Source organism: Pieris napi, chromosome 9, assembly GCF_905475465.1.
Source record: "Pieris napi chromosome 9, ilPieNapi1.2, whole genome shotgun sequence".
Taxonomy (NCBI): Eukaryota; Metazoa; Arthropoda; class Insecta; order Lepidoptera; family Pieridae; genus Pieris; species Pieris napi.
The window spans coordinates 3,395,258-3,407,476 of NC_062242.1; the positions used below are offsets into that span (position 1 = coordinate 3,395,258).

The 12,219-nt window shown below is 34.1% G+C and overlaps 1 protein-coding gene across 1 annotated transcript; it reads right to left on the minus strand.

The window, feature by feature from the left end:
- Window positions 1-785: 785 nt before the first annotated feature.
- On the minus strand, window positions 786-12,203 carry LOC125052462 (kinesin-like protein KIF20B). Its single transcript, XM_047653324.1, has 14 exons — window positions 11,601-12,203; window positions 11,272-11,526; window positions 11,033-11,158; window positions 10,509-10,622; window positions 9,743-9,893; window positions 9,216-9,408; window positions 8,141-8,289; window positions 7,351-7,480; window positions 6,873-7,017; window positions 6,584-6,664; window positions 6,453-6,488; window positions 3,985-4,069; window positions 1,883-3,896; window positions 786-1,322 (listed from the first exon to the last, which is right to left on the minus strand). Exons 1-14 carry the CDS (start codon window positions 11,946-11,948, stop codon window positions 1,181-1,183), a joined length of 3,969 nt encoding a protein of 1,322 aa, XP_047509280.1. The 5' UTR covers window positions 11,949-12,203; the 3' UTR covers window positions 786-1,180.
- Between the last annotated feature and the right edge of the window lie 16 nt (window positions 12,204-12,219).

Here is a 12,219-nt window from a genome sequence, read left to right on the forward strand (position 1 = left end):
TTACATATAGTTGTTAAGAAAAAAGCAAAAAATAAAAAATAGTCATTAAAAACATTTGGCTTTCATACCGGCCTTTAATCTGTTTGGCTACGAATCTATGCATTTACGCACTGTTTCCAAGGGAAATTTCGCCACAGCTTGCGCCTTGCTCTAAAAATTTTTTTAGAAAATCAATGTCGTCGTGTCGTTTAGAGCAGGCCATGGCCTCTAAAACTGACCATTGAAGTCTAAAGGGTTGAGGTCTGGGACAGATGAGGGGCAGTCTTAAGCTCTTATAAAGCCCGGAACGTTGTTTCATGCCAGGCTTGGGTAGTTCATGCCTTGTGACCAGGTGGAAAATCCTGCTGGAAAGTCCAAGGTATATTTTTAACAAGTGTATCGCTGAGAGGTTTCCCAACATGATCCAAGACTGTATCTTGATAAACTTCGGTTGAAGTTTCCGTTTACACAAAAATGTAGTTTAGTGACTCCTTGATAAGACACGCCCCACCAAACTATCCTTAAAGGGGTTTTCATCGATCCACTCTCATTAATTGTATAGATTGATTCAGTGCGTTTCCTGTATATCGACGATAAGCACCGAGCTACGCGACCGAGTCCTAGCGGGAATCTTCATTTCTCGCGATAAGATTTTTTGCATCCTAGCGGGCTAGGCTAATATGTGAAATGGCACAAAAAAAAACAAAGTTTTTATGTACCAGTATTTAAGGCCAGAATAGGTAAAGTTATACTATATTTTATCAAGTCAACAACTAATGGCAAAAAAGAAATAAAAACTTGCGTAATCCATATGAAACTGTTATTTATTTAATCACTTTTAATTGCATGGTTTGTTTAGACATGACAATTCCCTCTTGTACATACTACTTTGTAGCCATAGTGTGGACCGTTTTAAGGAATATAATTAAAAATGTTAAACATTTTAGTTTTATTTAAAAACAAGAGAACATAACATTATTTATTTATGATAATACATAGATAATGAAGGATGCATAATTCGCCATATTAAGTTAAAAGTACACATATGCAACTAGTTTCTTACACAATTTCACTTTATAATAAAAAATAGCTTTAATTCTAAAAAAAAATCTACAGTTGTCAGATTGTTGTAAAGTAAAATTAACATAATTGTCACCAATGGGTTACCAGTACCAAACTAGGTAAGAATGTATTAGATTTTTCAAAGCTTTCTACGAGCTCTTGGTCGGTGGTAAGACGGTCGCGGAACGCGAATTTGTTCGCCACCGTCAACGGTCTGTGGACATGTTTCCTCAAGCGCCTCTGCTCCTGGAGTAAACAGCTTTCTTCGGCTGCGAGTTACACTAGAAAGTAATTACAAATTGTTATATTGGCTTAATTGTTTTTTTTTTATGGCTCTGGCACGATTTGGGCATTAGCCAGCGTCAAGTATAGGAGTTTTTATAATTCGTGCTTGTCTTGAGACCGTGTCCTCCTTGTACGGTTTAGGCACTCGCCCGGTACCGCACAACCCTCCCAAAGGCCGAGAACAAATTTAAATTAAATTTAAACTTGCCCGCGAACCGGGAATCGAACCCGGTACCCCTTACCTAGCTGCCACTAAATAAGACCGCTAGGCTATGAGGCCCCTTTAATTGTCCTTTTGTTCCATTCATTTCAATAGTTGGCAAGAATACCTAGACAATAAAACTTCTATCACAGTAATCAGTATGAATGTGTTAAAAGCGTGACATATTGATATTTCACTTTGCGTCGTCGTGTTTTTATTGATGGAATTGTTGAATCACAATAAGAATGACCCACATGATTTGGTGGTATGGTCTAATAATTACTATAGATAAATTCTTATAGATGCTTTTCTACTAAACAAATAATAAAACTGTACTTGACAAAAATAACTTACGATTTGGATGGACAGCTTTGTATGCCTAGTATTGGAGATATGTTTTCTTCATCATCTTTTACAGGCGAAGGAATATCTTCTACCAGTTTAGTTGGCGCAGGCAAATTCATAGTAACGTCACTAAATTCAGCTTGCAAATTGGCTACGTCCTTAAATTTTAGTTCACCGTCGTCTTTGCGCCGGCGCAGTCTAAGATTTCGTTTTGGCTTTGATTCACATTTTGCTTGAGTTTCAACCAGTATTTCATCATTGCCATCAAATGTTTTAACCTCTTCCTGATCATTTGTATTATTTCCTAACTGAACTATTTCTTCTTTAGTATGTTGAGCTCTGGTTTTAATAGATTTCTGTCTTAAATTATATTTTGTTTTAGCCTCCGGTGGGGGTGGGGCTTTCTCTTCAATGGTGGATACCAATAAATCAAATTCGGTCACACGTGGCAAGGTGATATTCTTGTAAATATCCTCAAAGGCGTCTAAAGTATTGTTAATAGTTACATTTGCAATTGATATGTCATTTGATGTCTTTTCATCATTGGTATTTTTTGAATGTTCTTTTACCTTCTCCAATTTGGTATTATCTTTTAATAGTAATGGTACTTTAAACAAATCGCATGGTTTAGGTAAAGAATGTTTAACATTTAATGATGCATCATCAATTGAAATATGTGATTCTGTTTTTATTTCATCTTCTAGAATGTTTGGTTTAGTCGTAGTTTCGATTTCACGACTTGTTTCGATTAACGGTGAAAGGGATTGGCGATTTTTTAATTCCTTTTCGTCTATTTCGATAACAATAGTTTCTTTTTTACTATCATTTGCTGTTTCTTCCTCAATGTGAGAAACATCGACTATACTCAGTTTTCGTATGTTTTCTACGATAATGTTGTCAGTTTCGCTTTTTTTATTTATGTTATCTTTTTCTAATGAGGGAAAGCTAGGGATAGTTTTATTCATACTCGACTCTTGAGATTTCTCTCGTTGTAAATTTTTAGGGCTTTCTAAGGATTCAATATTATCTCTAGGCTTGTTATGCTTATCGCTGAGAATAATTTCTGTATTCCCTGGACGTGGTGATTCAAATAAATCAACAGATTCTTGAGAAGCTTCAAATGAATGTTTTAGAATTACACAGTCGAAACTTTCCTTGAACTCTGTTTCTTTGTTCACTTTAAGTGTATCTTGGTCTATATTTAAATGCTCGGGGTTTTCATGTAGAGCAACAAATTTCTTTTTCAAAAGCTTTTTAATCATACTGGGCTCATAATTGTCATTCACGTCATCTTGAATGATCGATGGTGACCTCTCATCATCTATATTAGTAATGACCAGTTCAGAATGTTTTTCACTATCATAAAAGAAACCTTTGGTGTTACTGGGTAAATTTTTACCAAATTCATTTGGCGACAATGATTCTGCAGGATTACAATTATTTGTTTCCATTTCGAATTGTTCGAACTGAGCTAACGAATCATTTCTAAATGTGTTTTTAATGTCAGTAACCGTTTTGGCAAGGGAAATACTTTTCTTAAAGAGGATTTCCGGTACATCATCAACCTCATTGTCACACTGAAAGCCTTCATCTATGGATGATTCAATTGCTTTATTTGATTGGTCATTTGAAGTGACACAATATGTTCCCCTAGCATCTGTTTTCTTAGGAATTACATTATCTTCATTAAAAAAGAAAGGGCCTTTGTTACCCGATTTAAAACTGACAAGGTCCAAATTGCATTCTTCATTTTCCAAATCATGAGATATTTTTTTTTTACATGTAGTCATTACATCATCACTTGATTCGTCACTATCATCTTTTAATGTTTCATCTAAATCCGAAACATTGTCCGTTCCATTATCTACATCAATTACTAGACTTTGTCGAAGTAATCTAGTCCTATTAATATCTTCTTTTTTAAATGTCGGTTCGAGACTTTCATTGCACAATTCGTCCTGTTCCTCTTCACTATCGGACTCAGTTATGGATATGCTATCGCTGTTTGATACTTCGTCATTTCCTGTAAACGTTATTGGTGTATATATTAATAAAATATAAAACTAGTTTTGTTTATATTAGATTATAACACTAATTGCATAATTGATTACCATCCCTCTCTTCAATACAGGCTCGTAAATGCTGAATTTCTTCTTCGGCTCTCGCACGCGCAAACTCTTCGGCCGTTAATTTTTCCTATAAAAAAACGTTTTATATGAATAAACTTCTGGAATACAATTTTTTTTCCCATATCGATACAATTATTAATAAACTTCAATTACAAGTTTCTCTCTCTAGGTTGGTAATGTATCGTAGTCAGCTCCAGAGTAGGGATCTGGTGCAATACCGATTTTTTTAAAGCTTTGTCTTAATTAGGGATATATATGGTAGGGGAGCCCACGATGCTAAATGGGGATTTACTCGAGCGTCGTAGAGACCTATTGGGATGCAAAGCTTAGATAATAAGAAAAAAAAAATGTTATATGATATATACCTTTTCATCGGTGGGGGAAGCGGCTATAAATTGTTAAATATGTAAAAAAAAACTGTTGCATGGACATCCTCGAGCGCGTCAGATATTGATAGCATCAATGCCCTACGTATTTTTAATAATGTACGTATGTTAATCTGATGGTTTGCATGATGCGGGTGGTTGTATTTAAGGGTTGAAAATGAAAAAAAAATAAAAATTATCGAGCGCGTCAGATTTTCTAAGGGAGTGTTAAGTGCACCAAAAAAAAGCTCTCATTCACTAATCTGACGATTTCGATGGGACGCAAACCCACGGCCATTTTCATAATTTGCAAAAAAAAATCGCAATTTTGAAATACTCAAGCGCGTCAGATTAAGATATATGTGGTTCATCTTTATGTTCTAAACGTACTGTCTCATAATCTGACGATTATCTAGAGGGATTCGCCTGATCTGACAATTTTTTTAGAAAAACGGTTCACCTAAAGGGCCATCCCTGCAACTTCCCGCTAATTCCATTCCTGGGCGCTTAAAATTGATATTTTGAGCTCGCTGAGTTCAAAGAAATAACATTTCTATGCATTTGAGCTCTCCCAGCTCGAAAGTCTGATAGAAGTTTCATAGAACACTATTTTTGAAATTTTCAAACCGCAATAACTTTTGAATGGATCAAGCAATTTTCACGCGGTTGGCGGCATTCGACGCAGTTTTATTATCATCATAAGTAATTTTGCAATTTTAATTGATCGAACCACAAATTTCGGAGTAATCCCGAAAAAACACTTTTTCGGGTTTCTTTCGTTCACGATATCTCTCGAACTAATCAACCGCTTTTAACCAGCTTGGTGGCGATCGACGTGGTTTTTCAAGCTCAAAGGCGGATTAGTTTTTGAAGTTGATCGATACAGAAACCACTTAAAAAAAAATATTTCTTATTTTTTTAAGATTTTCCAAAATTTCTCAAAATCTATCGGTCCGAATCGGTTCAAATTCACAGGAAATGTAATTTTGAGGGAAATATTTAGAACGCCGTTTAGTAGATTCCGATCGGTTTAAGGAAATGTAGGCATCACGCAGCTGCACGCATTTAACTTTATCGACGAATTTTTGTTATTTCGGCTTGCGGAAATCGTCAGATTATATATTTTTCATTATTCTTGAATTATTTCCTTCAAAATAAAAAAAAAAATAGCTACGCTCGAGAATGTCGAGATGACGTTTTTTTTTTAGAACTTTGTTGCCCTCCCCTTTTTTTCCGTCACTCTCAAATTGTCAGATTAGTGGAATATACACTTTTTAGGATGTAATTAACTCTCCCTACCTTAATCTGACGCGCTCGGGAATTTCTGATGGTTAATTTTTTTTTACTAATCTGATCCTGTCTCCTTCACGGGCGGCCACGTGAAGGAGACAGGATCAGAATATGGGCCTCATATTTTGTGGAGGTACTTAACCGGGTACAAAGTATCCCCCTATATATTAATCTGCCGCGCTTTAGTAAATCCCGAAATCCCCTCTTGGGCTCCCCTACCATAGGTGATACTTTTGGTTTAAGTCGAGAAATACCTAAGATCTCCTAATATATCGAGAGCCACAGATCCGTTTGCTTTCTGGCACAATAATATATTATACCGAAACTTAAAAAAACTGGCGCAAAAGATCTTTCAAATGAGCAGTACTTGATGTTTCATCTTTAAATGCGATTCTATCGCAGCTGCGAGACTATTTTCCACGCGCAGGTCTTTTACAGATAAACTTGCGTAATCGACTTTCTCCCCAAAACATGAGAATGCTCTGCTTTTTAAACAAAAATCGTATGAATGTTAATTTTAATTATTCACAGTTATAATTTTTTTTTTAATTTAATTATTACTCTTAAACCTTAATTTTAATAACTAAACATTTAATCCTATTCAAAGTTTGTGACTGTTTATATTTTTTTGTAAAAATTAATCAACCAAACTTGATATATTTTGCCTTAATTTAATTTTAATTCTCTAAGCGTTAGAATCGGTATCGGCAAAAAGGCGTATCGATGCATACCTAGTCTTAATTATAAATATTAAACAATTTTATAAATTTTAGTTTGAATATGCTTTCTAAATACCTTTAATGTAGCAATTTCAGTCATAAGTTGGTCAATCTGAAATAAAAAAAACAACTATGTAGCACCCTAAAACCAGTTAGAATTGCTAATGATTATATTTGATTTGAAATCAGTTATTTTTTCAAAATTACCTTGAATCCTTTCGGTCCCATGGCCATTTGTTCCTTCAAATCACTTATAATTTCCTCATATTCTTCTTTCAACTCCTCTATCTATAATAAATATAAAAATCAACCGAGATGAAAAATGTAGATCATTGAAATACTATAATTATAATATTATTAAGCAGTGTATTGTCTCTTCCCAAGAGTGTGAGTAGAATAACATGTTAGGTAAGGGTGTGTGGGTGTGTGGGTGTGTGGGGGTGTGGGGGTATGGGGGTATAGGGGTATGGGGGTATGTGGTCATTTATTAAAATACCTCTCTCTTAAGCGCTTCTATTTGTGGCTCATAGTATTGCCGACTGCTCTCTTTGGCCAAATCGACTAACTCCCGCGTAGTGACTGCATTTGTTGCCTGTTTTTCGTCTATCAAAGCTGTCAATTCTTCATTATAGTTTTGACATCTGAAATTTAACAACATTATCACAATAAAAATCATGTTTATACCTTATAAATAACAAGAATCAATTATATTCCAATAGGGATCAGTCCAAGTTTAATCAAAATCGGCTCAGTAGTTTTAGAGATATCGGTTATCCTTTTTAGTTGTTGTTTTAAGTATTTGAAGTTACTATTTAAATATTACTTATTAAAAAGAGGAATATTTATTTTGTATGTTTCTAGCGAATAAACGAAAAAGCTACTGGAGTAACATAGGCAATATTTATGTCAAAAATATATATAAGCAGCATGGCCGCCTTAATAAATTACTTAATATATATAATATAATAACTCACTGTAACAATTCAAAATGGAGTCTTTCATTAGAGGTCCGGAGCTTGGTCAACTCGGCACAAACACTGTTATTCAAGTCATGAGTGCTACTCTCAAGTGAGCTTGGGTAATCGGAAACTGTGTTGTTTATTTCTGAAACAAAGTACATGTTGTCATTTTTTTTTAATTTTTGTGCTTTTTATGCCTTATGACAAAAAAGGTTTATCTCACAATGTGCATTGATCACAATCTTTTCATTAGTAACTAGCAGGCCGGCCAAGCGTTGCTGTGGCTAAGGTTTTTATTACATCACATAGAAGTAAACTATTCAAGGGAAGCGGTAGGAGAACACCAGTCATGGGGACCACCATGCTTTTTGGTGGTTATGCCATTAAATTGTAGCTTATGTGAAACGTTGGTACTTTCAACACAGCGCCATCTGTTAGTGTTGTGACTATCAAATAATATACAAATATTTTGGAATAAAATAATATTGCGGGTATAAATTGAGATGTAAGCTATCCTATCTTTTAAGTTGGTTTTTTACAATTAGGTTTAGGTTTAAAGACTTTATTTCTCAAAAAAGACAAAAGATGTCACTTACATGAGAATAATACTCTAGATAACATAACATTGTAGTCGTTCTTAAAATAATCACAATAAAATATAGCCGTACATACAATAAATTTAAAAAATAAAAGTAAACAAAGAAATATGAATTAAAAGTAAGTAATAAGAAATGAATTTAACATTTTAGTCAAAAAATTGTATTTTGCCATAATATGGCGGTGGATATTGTGTCAAAAAACTCACGTAAGTCCTTAGCAACAGCGGCCAATTGTAGCACGTGTTTTGTCTCGTGAGCGTATTCCGGTGATGGGTTAAGCGTGACAACCATCGTGACCGATTCGCCGCGAGTGCCCGATAGACCCGCGCCAAGGAGACGGGTTAATTTTGATTCACTGAAATGTTCACAATGTTAACTCTATCGCTAAGCAACTGGTGTAATAATCTCTTTCTTTAATCAGCAGCGCATGTCAGAGCATCGTGGTCAACAAGAAAGCGTCTGGACCGGACTATCTGCTTCCACCGGTTTCAGACCAGCGGCTCTCTTATGACAGTGGTACTGATGAGTCTTTCACATGATCGGACCATCTGGTTGGTGAACGGCCACGTGATCTTTTGCCTTCTGTGTTACCAACCACGATCAGTTTCTCCAAGTTCTCATCGCCTCTACGCATTGTATGGCCGAAATAAGATAGTTTAATAATAGCTTACTACCCATTTAATACTTTAAGATGCATTGAAATTATACTGCAAATTCTTTTTAAATAAAACTTATGTATATATATGCATATACCCTGAAACGTGCTAACGAAGTTATAACATGGTGTCCGGAGGTGGTTAACGAGATATTAAAATCTATTAGATATTAAAAATAACAAGTATCAAAACGCCATTGCGTAGTAAAGAACTTGGAGTTCCGAAAGTCTTGACTAATTATTGAAATTCGTGAAGTTATAACAGTCGTGTCTAATTAACTATCTTTTTTATTAAAGTATGTTTGATTTGACACTACAGACCTTAATACATGCTTTGATACATAAAACTATTATTACCAATCATTCATTGCCATAATTACACGTCATTCAAACTGTTTATTAAAATATATTTCTAGGTTTTCTTAATATTATCTAAACATTTAATTAATTAAGCAACGTAATAATAAGATTCTTTGAATCTAAAACAAAAAACTAAACAACAATATAATATAATATCTAAAAAATATTATTAAAAGGAGTTTATTTAGGCAAGGCTCCGAAGACACTGGCAGCATTCCCCCTTTGAATATATAAGAAACAGTAATATTAATAGGTTTATATATTACCGATAAGGTACTACGGCGCGGTTAGCAACGGCCTGCTTCCGTCGAAGAGAGTGGAGACATCTTTCCAGGACGTGCAATGACGTGTTAATCGCACGTGACTCTTGCATACGAGCGCCCGTGTTGCGCGTACGACGCGCTCGCTCGCTTCCCGCCAAGTCGCATAGACGTACACATGACGTCACGATACTGCCATCTGGGTAATTGATGGGCAATTTAAAAAAGGAACAACCATGATAAATACATAGACAATATAATGTTGCTAAAGGTCATGGTACAAATATGACAGTTCACACATTAAAATCCTCATTATAAGAAACATTATTTTAGTATGGTTGTACTTCAAGATAATATAAGTAGATAAATAGTTATAAATACTAGTGTTGGCATTAGAATTGTATATGTTTATTATTATTTATTTTTCTTAATAAGCATTAGGTGATCAGCCTTCTGAGTTCTGAGCCTGACACACACCATCGACTTTTGGGTCAAAGGCATGCATAATTACTAACACAAAAACTATAAAAAACCTTTTTCCGTAAGCATAGTAATGGTGAAAATGCAGTGTGAGCGCGATGATTGTGCGTGTACACCGGTCGCCGCAACTTGTAAATTATGTTTTCCAGCTACCATTACATCATATGCTTCTTCACCAGAGCGGACAAAGGCTTGAGTGGCCCCCTGTACCCAGAAAAAAACGAACAGATATATTTTTTTATTATTTATTTATTCAGAAGATTCACAGCACAATACAGAAATAGATGTATATATATGTAGCATTGTGGGCCAATTACAAAACTTCACATATTTTTTTTATAAAACAAGAAGGTAAGTAAGAGAAATATTTTTATTTTTATAAAACAAAAAAGAAAAAACAGAATTTAATTAGTTGACAATGAAAGGTTATCAATGCACTTCATTCATCATGGTTAAAATAATTCTGTGTAAAAGCTTTCTTGGCTGTCCTCACACTCTCAGCGAACATATCAATCTCAATTGTTAAGTCATTAAATTTGTTTGCCACTCTAACCATAAAGTTGCTCCCTCTATAATTTGTGTTTACTCTGGGTACATGCAATAGGTTCATGATTCTAAGTGTTTTGTTATATGTTAGAAGGTTTATTTTGCTTACTAGCTCGGTACAATCGACCGCACCATTAGCAATTTTCATAATGTAGATAGTGTCCGCAATATCACATTGTAATGATAATGGTAACATGTGAAAATGTTTACACCATCATACACCGGTATTTAGTTTTATATAGTAAAATAATCATAAAAATTGAAATATCTTACCTTTACATACACATTTCCATTTGAATCTTCCCGAATCTGAAGTTTTGCCGCTCTACAATCAGACCCAGCAAGTAAGTCATAAATACCTTCATTGTATATTTCAATAAAGGAAACCTGGAAACATACAATGAATTTATTATATATATAATAAAGTAAAAACAAATATTATCAATACTTAATTAAATTGCAGTGTAAGTTTCTTTATTTAAGCACTGTAAACTAAAAATCACATGAGATGTATTGGCAAAACAGAAAATGTCAGCACAAGGAAGTCTGTAGTCGGAAGTCATCTATTATAATGAATAAATAAAAAAACTGTGTCAGCTTTCAGCTCTTTTCACACCATTGGTTATATCCTTCATTTTTAAAATATTTCAATGTATGTGTCTCAATCAGATAAAAAAATCTAAGGTAGAATTCTCTATTCAGTAAAGGAGATGGGGTAAATTGAATAAGAGACATTTAAATCATGCTGATTTAATGCAATCCAGTTTTACTATCAAAATTACATAATAAATACTTACCCAAATATAATGCTTCGATTTTGATAAGTCTAAAACACTACCCCTTAAGTCTGTTCTTAGTTGAGAGCTCATTCTTCTATATTTATCTCTTAATGAGGCAGATAATTTCCTTAATCTCTTCACAAACTGGAATAAAACAAACTTTATATATTATTGGATGAATAACACAATATTTTTATATGCTACACTAACCAAAAGTTAACAGAATTGCTAATTGAGAGAAGCATCTTAAATCTTACCAATAGTTCATATTCTTGAGAAGAATAACTCAAAGAGTCAAAGCCTCTTTCAGCTGGCTTATAAACTGGATGTGTCTGGACTTCTAGATTATTAAATAAATATTCTAACGACCTTGGCACTAAGCCTGGAGATGCCACAGTGCCCATAAGTGTGTATGTTTTCCCAGAACCTGATGCACCATAAGTAAGCAAGGTAAAACTTCGACCTTCTGCCAACTTTTTTAAATTATCCTTTACTACATGGTCAAAAACTTCCTGCAAATTTTAAAGTATTAATTATATATGGTAAAAAAGGTAAATATTCTTTTAAACTAAAAAAATAGCCTTACTTTTTGAGATATATTCTCAGGAAATATATGTGAAAAAGTGTACATTTTGGATACATGATGTTGTGTCTTTCGTCCATGGCCCGCTGTAGTTGTGTCGAGAGAGGTAATCAAATATCTATCACCTCGAACTTCGTATAAATTGCTGGGGATAGTACACGGTTTTAAACGCAAATATACTTGCACTAATTCTGGTTCATCACATGTTGATTCTTCGTCAAATAAATCCATTAGATTAGTACCCTTTTGTGGACGGCGTCTCATAAACGGATTAGTAATAAGTGGAGGACGGGGTTCTATAAACGAAGGCACATCTCGTTTGCATTCAGGATTCGAAAAAATATCTGACATAGCTACCTACATATGAAAATATTATTTTATATTTGAATTTTGAATGTACACTGAAGCTGAACCATAAAACCTCTGTTTTTGTAAAAAAAACTCGACAATTTTAAACGCACAATTCAAAATAACAGTCGTTGTAAATTGAGAATGCTACAGAATAAAAATTTGCGTACACATAAACGATTGGCAATTCTATATAAATATGAATATTTAAAAGGTATCTTGTGTTCTTGATATTTTAATTGAGGAAACTTGTTTAATATAAACAAACTGTTTT

Excerpts from the sequence above, each read along its gene's own strand:
- LOC125052462 (XM_047653324.1), bottom strand. The coding sequence starts at position 11,948 with ATGTCAGATATTTTTTCGAATCCTGAATGCAAACGAGATGTGCCTTCG. Across the intron at positions 11,527-11,600 it reads CTGAGAATATATCTCAAAAA|GAAGTTTTTGACCATGTAGT; the intron begins GTAAGGCTATTT and ends TAAAATTTGCAG. Across the intron at positions 7,018-7,350 it reads CTCCATTTTGAATTGTTACA|ATGTCAAAACTATAATGAAG; the intron begins GTGAGTTATTAT and ends GTTAAATTTCAG.